Raw genomic sequence first — 18,151 nt, forward strand, 5'->3', positions numbered from 1 at the left:
GGATATGTCCCGCAGTTGGTTGCTACTGCATCATGTATGTTCGAGTACTATGCCCTCAATCGAATCAGATCTTAACCGTATCAACTCGATGGTATATATTACTGATCGGATCAGTGCCTGAAGTATTATTGAAGTCGGCAGAGACGTTCTGAAGGACAACAAATTAATACACAGCACGATGTCTGAATGTCTGATGCCTTCGCGTTTATACAGATCACTCGAAGGATAAGCCGTGGACTCTTGTAGATGTACTCTGCTGAGTGGCAGGGGTGACACAAGATTGTCCTGATCAGAGCGGCGCCGTCGCTTCCGGTGTGCGAGATTCAACACGCAAGCTGTTCTCCCGATGGCAGTATGATTTTGCGCCCTGGTTTAAACATGGAAAACGGGAAAGGAATTCAAATTACTCATTGATCATGATTTTGCAACCTAGCTTCACATGGAAAAGGGGAATGCGTTTTAAATCAGTATGGCATTAGTGACTAGCTTAGACAAAAGCTGTGAGATGGTGCAGGACAGAAAATTTGGGGACTAAAATCATATAAATTTGAGTGAATTTCACTTTTTACTCTCTAATTATGCATTTGTGACACTAGTTATCCCGCCGAGTGAAATTTTTTGAAAATTGCCCATTCTAAAAGATTTGGACCCCTTATTTTCTGATGTGTATTCATTGGGAAAGGTGTTAGGATCGGGGTCCAAAAATATCAAGATGATACTGAGAAACGAAACATATGGATCAAAGAAGTATGTCATGAGGCTCACCAATATTTACATATTTTGTCGCACGTATGATGCCTATCCTATCTAACAATTACAAGCAAAATATTAAATTAGACCGAAACCATGTTTAAAATCTCTAAAATGAGATATTTTGGTAGAAGCTCCTGTCACAATTACACAACTACAAGGTAAAAAGTGGAATACACGCTGCCAATTCTAGATGTGGCAACTCCAGTTGCCAACTTCACATCCGCATGTTCATGTTTTCTTCTTTTCAAAGGAGCAACAACATTATGAATTTTGTTCAATATGAACTTCCTATTAGTTGTCACTGATTTACTTCGATTTGCGATGTATGTAGCATCCCAGCATGAACAATTTTATGCTTCTTTCGATTTTTTTATGAAAATAATGTTGCTGGAAGCATGGGAGGCCGGGAATTATTATCCAGTTTGTAGCTATCTGTGAACTATCAATTCAGTTAACACCCTTAAAAAAATCAGTTCACTAACAGCTAACAAACACTATGTAGAACAGTAAAGAACAAGACCAGGTACCCCCGCGGGTCGCTCCCTAGGGCGACTCTAGGGGCGATCTCCCGCGGCGCCCTCCTCTCGCCGCCGCTGCCGCCGGGCCTTGTCGCGGTGGGGGCGGACCCAGCCGTCGAAGGTGGCTAGGGGTGGAGGTCACCGGGGATCCTCGCCATGACCGCTAGGGCAGGTCTGGTCGGGTCATCGCCATGCATCGTCCACGGCGGTGCCCCTGGTCGGGGTGGAGGTGGAGATCTTTTCCCGATAGCGCCATGGCTGGAGTGAAGATGCTAGGCCGGCGGGTGGCGGTGGTGGTAATCCCAGATCTCGATTTGGATGTCTCCCAGGCCCCCTCCCCTCCCGATCTCGATCTTCGTTGCGCGTTGGGCCGGTTTCTGGAGGATCGACCCTGCACTGTCTTCTCCTTTCCCCTTGCTGGACTTGCCCTATGGGTCGCTGATAGGGTTCGGAACGGCTGTTTGCAGGTTTCCGGCGGGTCACGTGGGGGCTGCTCGATCGGCAAGAATAAAGGTGGTGGCCCGCGGATCTCTCTCGCACCAAGACGAAGATCTTCCTTATGCATGTCCGTCTAGATTTGGCTGGATGTTGAGTTCCGGAAGGCTCCGCTAAATGTAATAGTGATCGTGCCTAGAGTTTGCTGTTTTGAGAGGTATTCGGTCGTGTGCACCCATACTTTTATTCCGACCGTTTGGTTCTGGAGGGAGCGACGCGAAGCAGCGGATGACATTCTGGTCCATGGAGGATTTCTTGAAGGCTGGATTGGAGGACTAGCAGCGGAGAATCGAGCCGTGGTGTTGTTGAGGGATTTGCTTGGTATTCTGAGTCTCGTAACATCAATGCAAGTGAACATCAATGCAAGCGGGGGCAGCAAGCAATATGCAATTATGGGCATCAGCACTGAAGTTCAGAGTCTTACCTTTCAGGGTGAAAATCCAAGGTCTGGCCTTAATTGGTTGTGCTTGGCAATGATCTTATTGAAGGCATTGTTTTGAGAGCGGTGACTATCTCTAGGGTGAAAACCTACGATCTTTTGATCGGGTGACGATGGTGCTTGTGCATTGTTCCCTTCTTGGATGTGTCGCTTGTGAAGAGCCTAGATTTCAGGTGCTGACTGTTGTTGCTAGGACCGGAGTACCGTAAAGGGAATTCTTTTTCTTAGTTTTCTTTTTTCTTTTTTTAGCTGTGTATCCATACTACCATTAGGGTATTGCGTTGTTGCAAAGGTTGAATGTAATTGGTATCTATCGATATTAATATATTAACACTATAGCTTTTCGAAATAAAAGACTCCTTGATTTGCACGGTTGTCAAACACAAGAATGAAAAAATACAGAATTAATTGCAACGTCATTCTCGTTCGAATCAAAGAGATTTGAGTGGATCTAATTACATGATTTTGGTTTGTTTGACTGCATCACGGGAAAGACAAACGATTATTTCCAAGCGGTTTGATTGGATGCAAAATTTCCTACGAAATACTAGAGTGCAAAGGAATCCTTAAGGGTTCCTTGGAATTGATGTATAATTAGTGTGAGCACATGTATTTTTTACCTCAATGCTAAGGTAAGTACTTCAAGTGGAGTATTAGGAATTTTTTTGAACCAAAGTCCTTCAAATCAAACCACCAATATTGGAAAAATATGAAGGATTCTAGCCATCCAAAATTTCTATGCAAATCGTTTGAAATATAGAGGCCCTCATTTTAGGTTTAGGGCCTCTTTGGTTCATAGCATTTGGAAAACAGAAGAACAGAGAAAACACATGCATAAACTGCCATGGCATGTGAAATGCTATAGGCACCGAAAACATTAGAATCAATAATAGAACATGTTTGGTTGCAAACCTTGTTGTAACACCTGAACTTCCTATAGAGTTTGGTTCAAAGATTCAAAGGAACCCTCTAGCTATAAAATCCTATGAATTTGTAGTGTAAGAAAGCAATCGTTATGATTTTTAGAGTTTCATTCCTTTGGACCAAATACCATGGGAAGAATCCCTTTTGATTAGAGTCCTACAAAATTCTTTTGAAATTCCTCCAAATCAAAGAGACCCTTATAATGCAGTCCTAGGAAGGAGTGACACTACATATTCGAGCCGCAATTACTGCAGAAGAAACCTCACTAGGCAAGGATTATATAGTACTAAGTTACCTAAGAAAGTGCAAAGTTAATATTTCCTCACAGAAAACACACAACTCCAAACCATGCATACAAGTCAATGAGGATGAACGTTCTGCGTACTAAGCTAAGTAACACTATCTTCAATAGTTTTGTTTTCGAAATGGGGAAACTATCTTCAATAGTTTGCAGTTTATAACGAGATTTACCAAAATGTGATGCGTACTTGAATCCAGAAGGCAATATGAGATTCGTAGACATCACTTTTTGTTTGTTTAAGAAAGCGTTATGCGCACCAGAGAAATAAAGAAAAGTCCAATGCAATTCAAAGCTGGTAACTTTTGCCCTCCATATTAACTGGAGAAGTAACTAGGTTAAAGTAACTTACTTGGAATATTGTCCCCAGCTTTTTCAATCCTTTTGCTCGCAATGTCAGGACATCTTTGGAGGTATCATTTTCTCTCAAAAACTAGAGAAAAAAATAAATCACAATAACGTGAAAGATTCCAAGTTTATAAGCATACATGCATGGTACTGTATACGTCAAGGACGAACAGAGGTGGACAGTGCTTACAGCTCGACAGACACGCCATAGTGTTGACTCAATATCAACCACGTTAATTTTCCACAAAGAATTGAGCATGGCATCCTTTTTCTCCTCAATACTCTTCAGTGTCTGCACTTCCTTGCTGTCACCATCCTCAGTCTTTTTCATCCCTTCTTGTAATTGTATCAGAGCAATTGCACCTATAATCAGACTTATCATTGGATTAACTCTTTTTTATAAGAAAGCAAGGAAATAACCAGGGAAAAAAGATGTACTAGGATATACCTGCAGCTGCATTAACCTGCGACTTTACGTGGTGGCCCTTGTCTCTTACCCACTCCGCTATGAATGGCACACCCATATACATTCTACTTTTTCCAAGTTCTCTAGCTGCTTGTCGAACATAAATGTAGCCAATCGTGTGAAGCATAGCCTCACCAAAAGCTGAAATATTATTTCGCATGAATGAACCACATGAGAAGCTGAAAGACATCAAAATGAGCATGTATGCAGCAAAACAAGTCGAATGATATTACTACGATTCTACAAAAATGAGGATGATGACGGGGAGATAGTACCAGCTTCAGACAAGCGTCGAGCTTCTGCACCTGCCCAATCACTGAATTCCGTATGTTTTCCGTCAACGTATGGTTGAATTCGATCCTTAAGGCTCAGAAGAAGCTTTTCCTCTCGTTCGGTTTGTAGCTCCTGCAATCCAGAGAAACTAGTAAGGAGCAGGTGTGAAGCATCACTGAATCCGAGGTGCAGATTGCATCAGGTTGGCACCCCAAATCAGATAGCAAGTTTGCTGCAAATAACTAACTACTCCCTCCATTCCGTTTTATTAGGTGTATAAATATTGCCTAGAGTCAAACAATGTAAAGTTTGGCCAAGTTTGACCATTTCGTATCGTAGATATTGATATTTTTTATAACTCTTGGTCAATTTTTACATTAGTTATCTTTGACTAAAATTTATACACCTAATTAAAAATGGAGGGAGTAATATGGATATAGTATACCTTTATTTTCTCTTGAATCCTTGCCTTTGCTTCTGGACTATCTGAATCTTCCTCGTTCTCTACAGAAGCTACAGATGCTAGTGCAAGCTGACCAACATAGTCTTCAAAATAGTCGCTCCCAAAAAGCATCCCGAAAACGGTAGTTGGATCAAGCATATTATCCCTGAAATGCCATTATAGGACATTCAGTGACACCTTCAACTAAAATTTTGATACCTGGATAGTAAAATGCACATTCAATATGCAAATTGAATCTCAGACTTTCAGAACTTACTGGGGAAGACCTTCCTTTCCATGCTTATCATAGGATTCTTTCTTTACAGGATCACTTAGGACTTGATAGGCCTCACCTAATTCCTTTTTGAAAAGTAACCCAATTTATATCAGTATTTGCAGTTAGCTAGTTTTTTTAAAACACAAGGCCTATGGCCCGGCTTTATAAATAAAGCCCTCATGGCAACATCCACCGATACAAAGAGAGACATGTCTTATACTGGCTGCAGCAGTCAGCACTGAGACATGTCTTATACTGAATCATTTTTTAAAACTTTGATTTTTCACATACCTGGAATGCATTTTTTAAAAGCAAACAGCTATTCGCCGGTTGAATTGCAAGAATGAAACAACATAGTTTAAAGCATCCTTATAGCCCAGCTAACTGGAATGCGTGGAACATTATAAAGTTCTGTTATGTCACAAAAAATCTCAGGAACAGAAGATGCACCCAGACTACCAGAATGAACATCTCGTTCGTTCTGTTATCTTAAAACCATCATGAGCAGTGTGCACAGCTGCTGTATAAAATTGATTCTACAGCCATAAGTCCATGTAACATGTTTCTCTCTCCATTCCTGAATCAAGGAACGGGAGGGGGGATGGGGGAGGGTCCGGAGCACAATGACGATATAGATAGAGCAGGAGTGGGGAAATGTACCTGAAACTTCCGTGCGGCGCCAGGGTTCCCGGGATTCTTGTCCGGATGAACCAACTTGGCCTACAGAGACCCAAAAGTTGGCAAAACCGCAGTTACATCAAGACCCATGAGAACCGAGACCATCATCATTTGATCAGCGAAGGATTACGCACCTTGAGGTAATATGCCTTCTTGATCTCGGCCGCGGAGGCGTCAGTGCTGACCTCCAAGATGTCGTAGTAGGCGCGGTCCTTCACCATCGCAGCTAGCTCCTCCTGGATCGCAATCGAATGGGAGGGACGGACGGCGTGGTTACCATTAGCAGGATCGATTATCTGGAGAGAGCAGAGAGGTAGGGATAGGTAATCAAGAATCGGGAAGGCCGAGGAAGTGGGCGGTTTTCAGGCGTCCGGAGATTAACGGAGTTCGTTGATGTGTGGCGTGGTCGATGCGGGGAAGCTTCCTGGGTCGGACCCGATCGCTTTCCATGACAAAAGTTGAGTTCCCGTACTGAGCTATGAGGTGGATGGTCTCCACTTTACCAATCAAGTTGGTGTTATTAGGCAAAAACAGTATTAACAAATCTAACCTTCTAAAACTAATGTAGCTCTTTTTTTGACAAAATAAAAATATACTAATAGTTTTTAAAAATATATATATTAATATCGCGAAGATATCAATTGCATCCTACCCACCCTACCACCGGTATATGTTCAAAGATATCAAAGATGCACACGGCCAAGAAAAAATATATTAAAAACAAGAAATAGAAAACAAAGACTCTGTCGTGGTGATGAAACACTCGCAACAACAACACTTTACCCCACCGAAGACAACACCCATACCATAAAATAAGTTTTCCAAAAGCAACGTCTCTAAAAGAGGCAAACAATGCACAAACATTATCGTCGCTCGATTAAAGATCTTGGATTCAGGAGAAATATCAAGTTCATAAAACAATGCCTTCAACAAAATCATTATCATGTACAACTAATGAAGACCAGATCGTCAGCTTTCACCTGGACATCGCAACTCGATACTCGAGGAGCACCACCAAAATGCAGTCCTCGTGTGCTAACACCCCCTCTTGCCAAGCTTACTGCTGCAAGTCACCAAACATTCGACAAACATGTGCCACAATTGTTCTTTAGCAGCCAATACCATACAAACCTATGTGTCATTACTCATTACAAACTTCCGCTCCGATCGCAACTACCATGGCTTTCTCCACCTACCTCAATACCATAGAAATCTATATTTAGATATATCTCATGGCACTAACAAGAAAGCGAAACTTCACGTCACGCCCTCATGAAACCTCATTGGCTGGACACAACTGGATCGATTCCAATCTAGATATCCAATGGCGACATGTGGCAAACAACGGAGATATACGAGAGGAAGACTGGAACTCATCAGTGACTAGATCAAGGAGGCTGACATGAAGCAGATCGTCAACTTGGTACTCGAAGATTAGCAAGGCCAAACCACCTTTGTTCGCACAAATCGGCTCCGTGCAACCCCCAACCGCGTCGTCGTGGCCGCCGACGAATCTAGGCAGGGTCCTAGACCCACGGCCAGCCACCTCCACCCACATCAGCCCCCACTAAGGTCACCCGAGGAAGGTTACCGCCACCTGGTCGGGGGTGTCGCCCCGACCAACGCCCGCAACCGCCCATGTGAAGTTGTTGCCGCAACCTCCGCTTCTCAGCACCGGTGACCGCCACCACCTCGGCCAACGTCAGCGGCGACAAGGAAACTACCCGAAGGAGCTCTTGGCGGCGGCTAGGTTCCCGTCCCGGTGTCGTCCTAAGGGACAACACAGGAGCGCGTACTCGTTCGTCCTTCAAGCTCAAAAAAACGAGAGGTGCTAAGGCGTTTGCTCCCTCATCTAACCCTTAGCAAAACTATTTCGAAAACTGACTCCTAGATTCGGCGCCAACCAAAATGAAGCGGAAATTATGCAAGTCGGTGCCAAGAAATTTCGCCCAAAATGGGCTCAATGGGTTTGATGCCAAACAAATTGACGCTGGCCTCACTTTGGCGTCATCTACCGTGACGACGACCATATTTCAGCGCTGACAATACTTGACGCCGATCTGCACTAATTTGTCTCCATTCTAGCTGACGCGCGAACCCAAGGTCAGATTCTAAAAAAATTTAACGAAGGGTAAGGGATGAGACATTAGTTTTGGCTAGAGATCAGATTTGTAATAAATAAATACGCAAAAGCAGGCGTCCAGTGGCCTTGGTGGATTGCATGCGTCCATGGTTCCATACTTCCATTGTGTCTGGTACTTATACTTAAGAAATCTCGCTATGCTTTATCGGCTGACATGAGTGGCACAATGATGGTATAGAATAAAAATGCATTAGTACTGTAGTACACAAAACTTGCCAGTAGTGGCATAGCATAGCGACACTTGTTTTTGCGCAGACTACAAGCAGCCTCTACTAAAAACAAGCGCACACTACGGCAAAAGAATAATTGAATATCGCGCTTGGGACTGGCGAGTGCCACTAGCTTCTACACGGGGGAGACGGAGAGGAGGAACTCCGGCATCAACCTCTGCAGCAGTATGCCGCACAAGGGGCAAAGTGGGACAGTAGGCGCTGATAAACAAAGCGATCTTTCGTCGTAGATGGCATCCAAAGGGGAAGCTGTTGTGGAAGTGAAGAAGGTCTCTGGTACCAGCTTGTCGACCGTTCCTCCGCAGCATACACAGTACCATGTTGGGTCCAGAATGGAGCAGAGGCGCATCGATGTTGTGCATCTCAACAGTTTGTGCCTTTCAGCTGGGGCGGTTGCAAGATCTCTGCCTCCGCATAACGCTACATCAGGTGACTCGAAGCCCACTGTTGCGGAGCAGTAGGGGCAGGTTTCTTCTATGGAATATTCACACACCGAATCAAGCCTGCAAGATCAAAACAATTACGATTTACGAAGACATATGGTACCCAGATTTTGTTTCACTGAACTTGTAAAGAAACCAACGCATGTTTTATATTCTTTCAGGAGAGAAATTGGCTATGGTGAATGATCAATGAATTAGGCACAATGGATACCTGCTCACAAAGTCTTTGATCCTTGATCTGAGATAGTTAAGCTTATTATGCACTTCTCCACTATTTATAGATACCCAATAATCCATCTGGGCAATTCCAACAGGAAACCACCTGTCCTCATTAGAGGCGCCCTTGAGCAAATATGCTATTCGATCCAAGACAGCAGCAAAAGTGAAAGCTACAAGCCTCTCCTGCAGCTCTGTTTCACTGCTCACTAGAAGATTGTTCCAAAAATCAGTCTCCGCATTGTTACCATTTTCTCCACCAGGAGAATACGGTGCATGATCGCTAAGCATTACTTTCCTATTAATGATATTCAGCAAGTGTAACTTCCTCAAGCTGGCCTTGGACATCATGTCCTTTCTTGAATGATACAACATATTGATAGAACCACACTGTCCATCATCTGAAAACAAACCTAAGACCCATTTATGCATTAAAGCTTCCAGAAAGGTTGGTGTGGATTTCTTGAGCACTTGTAGCGCAGCTATGGTATCCCATAAGGCCAGCCCCGTCTCACCATTCTCGTATTTCTTCAATGACCAAAAAATGTTGGATCCCCACCATAAGAAGTTAGTGGCAGATTGTTGAGTACAGATAGGAATACCGTTGACTAGTGGAAGACCAAGGAACTGACCACCAATCCAAATGAACTCAACCACTGCTTTGTGTGTCCTGTTGTTTCATCAAAAGATTGTTCAGAAACTTATAATGACAAGCATTCTCTAACATTATCTCCAATGCAATCATTGTATTAAAATTTTGAGATAGGACACCGGTACTTCTCAGTGAGCCTGTAAATAAACTCACCTGGCTTGATACATCTGATCTAAAAGATTAGGATCCAAGCTGTGAACCTGAAGGAGACAATTTTCATCAAGTGCAAAAAACTGAGCAGTTGAGGAACAAATGTATATATGAAGAAGTCTACAGCATACCACTGCAATCATTAGTTGCCCCGGTGCAATTGCAAGTCCAAAACATTGATTGGATACTTCTGAAAGCTGCATAAACATTGCATATGCCAATTAGAAAGAAGAAAAACACACACATTTAGAGAAAAATGGGGAATCCAAAGAGGCTGATTTTTTACATCTGTTGACACATTTAGCTCCTGAAAATTTGTGTGCACAGGAATCTCTTCAAGTTGTTTTTCCCTGAAAATCCAGCAGTGTGCAGAATTGTCCTGATAAAGAAGAAAAATATTAAGCATCAGCATGAAAACAAGGTTTATGATAACAGTGTGCAGCAATGAACAAAATCTTCAGCTTTTCAAGATATTAAAAACATATATGATAAAACTGAGACAACTCCACCAGGTATCTCGGTCAATCAAAAGTACACTCATAAACTTTCAGCCAAGAAATCTCAGGTTGACACTATCAAAAGGTATCGGTATCTCGTTAATCAAATGTAGATTCATAAACTTTCAGCAATTACAAAACAGAGTTCGGATTGATAGTATCAAAAGGTATCATCACCAGCACATGGCATTTACCATAACCAGGTGACTAGCTTCCTAGCTTTAGAGATTTTCACCATAGGACCATGCTATGATTTCCTTTAAACTCATATCCTCAATTATTTATTTGCGTCAATCATGACCACATCACTTCAATGACTTCAAACCAGGACACCAATTTATTTTGAATTTAATAAAAGAAAAATATGTCAATACTATACCTTTTGATACTATCAATACCGTGCATTGCTACGACCCCTAGTTTTTCTCGCAATATGTCAATACAATACATGCAGAAATTCACGTGTATGGATATTCTAAAAACCCATAAGGTTCTACCTCATTTCAAGTATATATCGACAACCGATATAATTGACATTATTTGAATATGAAATAAGCACTCAACTAATTTTTTTTTTGATTAACTAATATCTACTCTCGATGCTCTTTGGATATATTGTGTTCTATTTCATTTTCATGATATTTTAGCAAGTCTGCCAACAAATTCTTCCGCGGCTTGTAGCCATCCTGCGCAACAATACTTGTCATTCTTAGTGGAGAGGATTGCTCGAGACGTCATGTATCCCAGATTGGCCATGTTGTGGTATAGGGCACGAAACACGTGGTTGCTCAGCTTCTCTATATCGGTGACCTCACATGTCGAAAGCACACAAATACCTTTAGGGAGCTGGATGTTCCCTTCCTTAGTTTTCTCAGTGCCAATGTGACAAGCCTTAGTTGGCCTCATGCTCGTGACAAGCCTTAGTTGGCACATGGCACTCTAGAGGTACGAACTCCGCAGGGTCGCGTTGATAAGCTGACAATGTGACCATTTCCTGACTACCGGAAGCAACTGCCTGAAGTCTCCACCAAAACACGACATTCTTCCCGCCGAAATGCCGCTCCTATCGGCCCATGATGTCACACATGGTGTTGTCTAGTGGCTCAAACATGAACACACAACAAACATCAACCAACAAACATCCATGGAATATATCAAAACAAATAGTTTAAGATAAGCAAATGGGCCTATAAAGTAAGGTTCGGACTGTGAAAACCAAACGATTTGGCATTGCCATACTACAATAAGTTGGTAGGGTCAATACATTAACACAATGATGATAAAATGAACAGGCAAAAGGTTGTACATCTAATCACATCTTGAAGAGCCCACGTAGGCTTGGCGCTGATGGTCCCGCGCGGATGGGATCGTGTGGTACCTGCGTGAGCATCCTCCTCAAAAACGATCTGAAACTCCTCTCCATTTTAGGCATAAAAGCAATGAGCTTCTCTGGATCTCTCGCCTTCATTTCCTGGTCCACTTGCTAGGTTCTCATTAGGCACCATTGCCTTCCTTAGGTGTACGATTCAGTTTCTCTCCCAAGCACTTTGTCATCCATCTCACATAGCTCCATGGTCAACTCGGTGTTGCCCTCTTCAGATTCTCTACGGTAACACTTGAAGTCTCATTCATTTTCATTTCAGCGGCAAGATTATCATCTAAGTAGACTATGTGGTACTCCAAGTCACCCATCTGAATAGCCATCCAATCCATCCCTACACGATCTCCACTAGTACTGTTTGCTGTCACATCCTGAAAGCACCTCCCAAAATATTGTTGGGATACTTTCGAGAGTTCACTGTAATGGCAACCCCCAAGGAAGGTGATGATAGCATATTCGGTGACAAACTGGCGGCCGTGACAACTTTGCACCCGGAGATCATCGTTGGCTCATTGAGGAAAATCTGAGGTGACGATGTGTCAAGGACAGAGACACAGGACATAGTCTTCTATCGGGGTAGCCCCAACTGGGGTACTGGCGTAGAGATGCACTGGCCCGCACTGTCTAGACTTACCGCTAGGAGATACCCTATTATTCCTTTGCAAGGTGCTTTGAGGATTGGACAGCCAACAAGACTGGTTGAGGTCGTGTAGGGGTGGATTGGAGAGTTATAGGATGGATGACTTGGAGTGCCACATAGTCAACTTAGATGATAAATTGAATCTGCCGTAGAAATCTGAAGAGGGTAACACAAAGTTGACCATGGAGCTATGTGACATGGATGACAAAGTGCTTCCAAGAGATACTGAATCGCACACTTGAGTAAGACAATGGTGCCTAAGGAGAGCCCAGCAAGTGGACCAGGAATGAAGGAGGAAGAAGATCCGGAGGAGCTCATTGCTTTTATGTCTAATAGTGAAGAGGATTTTCTGATCGTTTCTGAGGAGGATACTCCTAAAGGTAACACATAATCCCATACACGCAGGACCATCAAAACTAGATCCGCACTAGAGCCAGTTGTGGGCTCTTCAATATGTGATTAAATCGACCACCATTTGCACGTCCATTAGATAACACCATCATGTTATTGTATTGCCCAAAGCAACCTAATGTAGTATGGAAAATAGCAGATCGTTTGCTTTTTACAATTTGAGCCTTATTAGTCACATTTTCTTATCTTAAACTATTTTTTTGATATATTCAATGGATGGTTGTTGTGTGTTCATGTTAGACAGACGTTCATGTTTGAGACAGTAGAAAACAGAATGTGCTACATCCGGGGCTGACGGGACCGGCTTTTCGGGAAAGATTGTCATGTACTCATGTTTGGTGCGGACTTTAGGCATGTGCTTCCGGTAGTCAGGAAAGGGTCACGCGGTCAAATAACTGACACAACCCTGCAGAGTCCGTAATTCTAGACTGGCATGCGTCAGCTAAGGCTCGTCACCAACATGAAGGCGCATAACGACCGATGGTCCACCAAATACTTATTGAGGGTAGGCAATGACACCAAAGAAACTGATGAGGAAGGCAACATCTGGCTCCCCGAAGAAATTTGTATGCCTTCGACAGGTGAGGTCGCTGATATAGAGAACCTGGTCGACCCTATGTTTCCGCCCTGTACCACAACATGGCCAATCCGGGTTATCTGACGTCTCGAACAATCCTTTCTTCCAACAATGACAAATATTGTTGTGCGGGACTGCGGAAGAATCTTTTGGTAAATTTGTTCGAATATCATGAAAATGAAGCAGAAGAAAATATCCATAATATTGTAGGACAGTATCTAAGGAGTAACAAGGAGTAGATATTATAGTTAATAAAAGAATAATTAGTCAAGTGCTTATTTCATATTCAAATGATGTCAATTATATTAATTATTGAAATATAATTCAAACAAGGTAGAATCTTATGGGTTTTTAGAATATCGTGTGCCTCTGTTTTCATACACGTGAATTTTTGCATGTATTGTATTGCCATATTGCGAGATAAAAAAATAGGGGCTGTACCAACGCTGGCATTCAACTAGCCTATCAAATAAGCTGATAGAGAGTTCAAACTTGTGTACTGGATTAAATTGAACTTGGTGGAAGATGTGGGATCTGATTGGAGCAATCCAGAAATTGTGGTCTTTATGAAAATATAGACACAATATGTAAGATCAGACGTGAAAATCACCCAATTCTGCTGTTACATGCAGTCAACTAGTGAGGCTATGCAAACACAGAATTGCTGCTAGAATAGTACTCCCTCCGTTGCCTTTTAATTGACTCCGATTTAGCACAATGGAGGGAGTACTACTGTAATATAACAAAAAGATCTTTTTTAGATAAACTAAATTTATTTTGTATAGCTCTTTCCAGTATGTAATCAGCAACTAGTCAAAATGCAAAGCTACACACTATGCGTACTTTACTTAACAGAACAAACATATTTTGCTTGAAGGTAGACAAGCTAATATAAATATTTTATGATAAACCTGTATCAGGTAAACTGACCTGGCTGCAGCTGTATAAACATTGACCATCCCAAGTCCACGATAAACCTGTGACCTGAGGCAATGTTAGACATTTAGTTTTCTTTTACTGAAGAGAATACATACTCAAATGCAATGCAACTTTACCACTAGATCATGTGCATGACAAGCACTTGTATTCTCGATCTGGTTTCTACATGGATCCCACGTCCATGTTTCCAGTGATCCAGATACTCTTCCTATTGCCAAATTAATATTAACCCCATGTTGAGGCTGAGCTGGTACGGATAATGAAATTGACGAGACTGGAGCTGACGAGTTAGTGGTGACCTGACCAGTAGAGCATTTAGACTTGAATAACACATTAAAGTCAAAAGACTTGCATGCACATATTCATTGAATGTTTCACCAACTGGTGTCAAATATCAACTGTGTGCATAAGTAAAAAATATAAAGAACATAAAACAAGGCAACACTTATGTACCTCGGTCAATAATGAAAATGGCATTGTACATTGATTTGATCCTTCAGTATTACCTGACCATATCTTCACACTGAAAATATAATATATAATTCTACACGATGAGAAATAAGAGGTTTGCAGTGAACTATCACTGGATCAAAAAGTGATAAAATAATTAGAATATATTTCCAAAACTCGTTTTGGAATTGGATACAGGCTCCAATATGCAACTTTGACGGCAATTTTGTTCACATAAAGATGCTAATAAAAATATTGTTAATTGTGATATTACGAATATATTTTTCAACAAAAATAACAAAGACTTTTGTCCCCAGCAAGTTGGGGTAGGCTAGATATGAACCCAACAGACACACATGGAAACCAAAAAAAATGAATAAGAGAAGAAATAAGCAAAGTACAAGCAAGTAAATTAAGAGAACGACAAAAACATTGCTGATTTCCATGCCTATCAAGAGCCAAATCTCTAGGTACATTCCAATCCTTCAAGTCCCTTTTTTACTGCCTCCTCCCATGTCAAATTTGTGCTTCTGGATGCCTCCATTGTATATGCCCAAACCTTTGAACAAGCTTCTTTTCAATTGGTGTCACCCCTACCCTATCATGTATTACCTTGTTCCTAATTTGGCCCTTTCTTATGGCCACACATACAATAGCATGCGCACACTCATTTGTGGATGTGTTTTCTTTTAGTAGGCCAAAATTCCACTCCATATAGCATCACATGTCTGATTGCCTCGTGTAGAATTTATATTTTGGCTTTAGCGAGACATTCTTTTTAACAGGGATGGCAGATGCTTTGCCGCCACTTCCTCCAACCTGCTTTGATCCACACTTCAGAGACGTGAAAGGAGCCGTGGTTTTCAAGGAGGTGGTCATGGCTATCGTCAGCAATGACATCATTCTGAAGAAAAACATCGAGTGTTTCTATCAAATATAGCGACAGGGAAAAGCACGAGCGAGAAACATCGGGAGCTTATGATCAAATACAAAGCATTTGGTCATACGCTCGGAGGCTACTCTTATCGGAAATATGGTTCATATTTCTGATAAGAGGGAGAGGCAGCAAAGAGTATTGAATGGATGCAAAATAGGAAAAATTGAGCCTACAACCAAGTACAAGTACTTGGCTGTAGCCTCGGGGGCTACTCCCATCGGGAGCGCTGGTCGCGCACCCGATAAAAATGAAAAAGATGGGAAGATGACAATATAGCGACAAGACAACAAAAAGTTGAGCCTCGGGGGCTACTCCCATCGGGAGCGCTGGTCGCGCACCCGATGAAATATAAGGAGTATCATTGTACATGTTCGAGTTAAAACATAACTCTTCATATACTCCTATCGGGAGGTCAAGATAGTAAGTCATTAATTGACTCGAATAAATATGTCATTCCAGCAGCCGGAAAAGGCACTCGACAATATATTCTCAGAGCGTGTCCGCCACGAAAAAATCTCTGAATGCCGTAACCTGTGTGGCGTGGTATTGCACCCGAATGATGCAAAGAAAAATCTTAACGGACGCGTTAGGTACTCGATAAAACATGACTGGAATTCGAATCATGGTAAGACCTTAAGCGGCACATGTTGAATTACGTCACTATACCGAGGTCGAGTCCGGGGACTTGACCTTGAAGTAGGTTTTTGCAAGATTGCCACGAGAGCAGTTATGGTACCTGATCCGTTAGATGAACCAGCCCCATTTACCATTATCCCTTCACAATATATAACTGTTTTATGGAAATTGTATAGTGACTCGAAGAAATTATGAGTTAATTGTAATGATGGAGATTTTACTCGATTCTACGATTCAAGCAAAATCTTGGGGGCTACAGACATAGGCATCCATAATGGGCCTACCGAAGAAGGTACCCGGGGTTTACTGAAAGCCCACAACCCGAAGATTACAAAATCCGGAAGCCCAATAAAGCGTCGATATGGAAGATGGAGATATATTAGGAATAGAGACTTGTAACTATACGGGACGAACTCAGAGTCTCCTGCTGTTTGTAACTTGTACATCACGAAACCCTCGGCTCCGCCTCCTATATAAGGGGGAGTCGAGGGAGAAAGAAAGGATCGATTCATTGTCAACACAACCCTAGTTTTTAGCAGTCGAGCACCTTTTCGGTTAAAACCTTCGAGATCTACTTGCCCTCTACTTTCCGCGAAACCCTAGTCTACAACTTGTAGGCATTGACAAGTTAATACCTTGTCACTCATCGATACAACCATTGCTTGAGCATTTATCCTAAGTATCAGCAGCTTAGGCACTATTTGTCCTTCTAGACTAACATTTCCCTCTTTGCACCCAACACAACTAAAATCACACATATACTCGGTTTTGGTCCTACTAAGTCTAAGCTTCCTAGGTTCCAAAGTCTATCTCTATAGCTCTATTTTCCTATTGACACCTCCCTAGTTTCATCTACTAGCACCACATCATTAGCAAAGAGCATAGACCGAGAAATATCTTTCATTATGTCGCCTCATCCATCACTAAGGCAAAAGTATATGGGTTCACGGATGACCCTTGATGTAGTCATATCGTAATTGGAAAAGTAACATGCTCACTACCACCTGCGCGAACACTTGCCACAACATTATCAACATATCTTTGATGAGGATAGTGTACTATGTAGCGGCATTTATATTTCTACAATGTTCACCACATGACCGTCCTTGGTATCTTGTCATATGCCGTGTTAAGGATATGCAAAATAGGTATACCCACAACACAGTTTCATACCGGCAAGCCCGGGTGGCCCACAGATGGTGGTCAAGCCCATAGCATGATCGGGCAGCCTAGTTGCAGATAGACATTGAAGGAAGTGTCCACCTAGGATAATGGAAGGTGGCATGCCACCGCCTTAGTTGGAAGCTGGCGCCTTGGAGAACGAGACTTTGCATATGTATTAGTCTAGGACTCTCCTAACCGTACAACTGTGTGACTATATAAGCCGGCCTATGAGGGCCCTTAGGGCATATTGCAATACTCACCATTCTAACGTTCACTTGTTGCCCATATAGTGAATTGTAGCAGGAAGTAGGATCTCGCCGCCCTCTCATGGCGTATTCGTCCACAACGCAATGACATGCCTTCTCCAAGGCGATGCGAACCATATGCAGGTCCTTCTGCTCCCTATATCTCACCATAAGCTAGTGAAGGATGAAAATCAGATTTGTAGTCGATCTTCTAGGCATAAAACCAATTTGGTTTTTACTGAAATACGTCACTCTTTTGAAGCTTCATAGTATAGCTCCTACGATTAATTCATTAGTTATTAGTGAAGTTTTGAATATCTCCTTTATTCCTGGAGATAGGAACTAATGAATTGTTCCTTCACTCTTGAGGCATCTTGTTTAAGCGAAAAATGTGGTTGAATAGCTGCTTAGCCATACTAATGCCACATTTCCAAGGCCAAGGGCCTTCCCTCCTCTCATCCTTTTTAGGGCCTCCTTAACCTCAAGCTCTTGGATCGTTCGCATGAAACACTTGCGGGATCAAAGGAGT

At 42.3% G+C, this 18,151-nt stretch overlaps 2 protein-coding genes across 2 annotated transcripts in view; both read right to left on the minus strand.

Moving 5' to 3' along the window:
- Window positions 1–103: 103 nt before the first annotated feature.
- LOC124667050 (chaperone protein dnaJ 10-like) lies at window positions 104–6,257 on the minus strand. Its single transcript, XM_047204383.1, has 9 exons — window positions 6,046–6,257; window positions 5,894–5,953; window positions 5,234–5,316; window positions 4,960–5,122; window positions 4,517–4,646; window positions 4,224–4,382; window positions 3,966–4,138; window positions 3,780–3,860; window positions 104–367 (listed from the first exon to the last, which is right to left on the minus strand). Exons 1-9 carry the CDS (start codon window positions 6,130–6,132, stop codon window positions 290–292), a joined length of 1,014 nt encoding a protein of 337 aa, XP_047060339.1. The 5' UTR covers window positions 6,133–6,257; the 3' UTR covers window positions 104–289.
- A 2,055-nt stretch (window positions 6,258–8,312) lies between these two features.
- LOC124661378 overlaps window positions 8,313–18,151 on the minus strand; it is a 29,899-nt gene continuing 20,060 nt past the window's right edge. The window contains exons 10-17 of the mRNA XM_047199237.1: window positions 14,644–14,713; window positions 14,307–14,489; window positions 14,182–14,235; window positions 10,032–10,124; window positions 9,877–9,942; window positions 9,749–9,795; window positions 8,939–9,613; window positions 8,313–8,787 (exon numbers count right to left, since the gene is read on the minus strand). Coding sequence (XP_047055193.1) covers window positions 8,400–8,787; window positions 8,939–9,613; window positions 9,749–9,795; window positions 9,877–9,942; window positions 10,032–10,124; window positions 14,182–14,235; window positions 14,307–14,489; window positions 14,644–14,713 — 1,576 coding nt within the window. The 3' untranslated portion in view covers window positions 8,313–8,399. The remainder of the gene's footprint in view (window positions 8,788–8,938; window positions 9,614–9,748; window positions 9,796–9,876; window positions 9,943–10,031; window positions 10,125–14,181; window positions 14,236–14,306; window positions 14,490–14,643; window positions 14,714–18,151) is intronic.

This window comes from Lolium rigidum, chromosome 6 (genome assembly GCF_022539505.1).
Source record: "Lolium rigidum isolate FL_2022 chromosome 6, APGP_CSIRO_Lrig_0.1, whole genome shotgun sequence".
Lineage (NCBI taxonomy): Eukaryota > Viridiplantae > Streptophyta > Magnoliopsida > Poales > Poaceae > Lolium > Lolium rigidum.

Coding starts and splice junctions, on each gene's coding strand:
- LOC124667050 (XM_047204383.1), bottom strand. CDS start 6,132: ATGGTGAAGGACCGCGCCTACTACGACATCTTGGAGGTCAGCACTGAC. Junction 5,317..5,893: donor GCGCCGCACGGAAGTTTCAG/GTACATTTCCCC, acceptor CTTTTCAAAAAG/GAATTAGGTGAGGCCTATCA. Junction 4,139..4,223: donor GCAGGTTAATGCAGCTGCAG/GTATATCCTAGT, acceptor GTCTGATTATAG/GTGCAATTGCTCTGATACAA.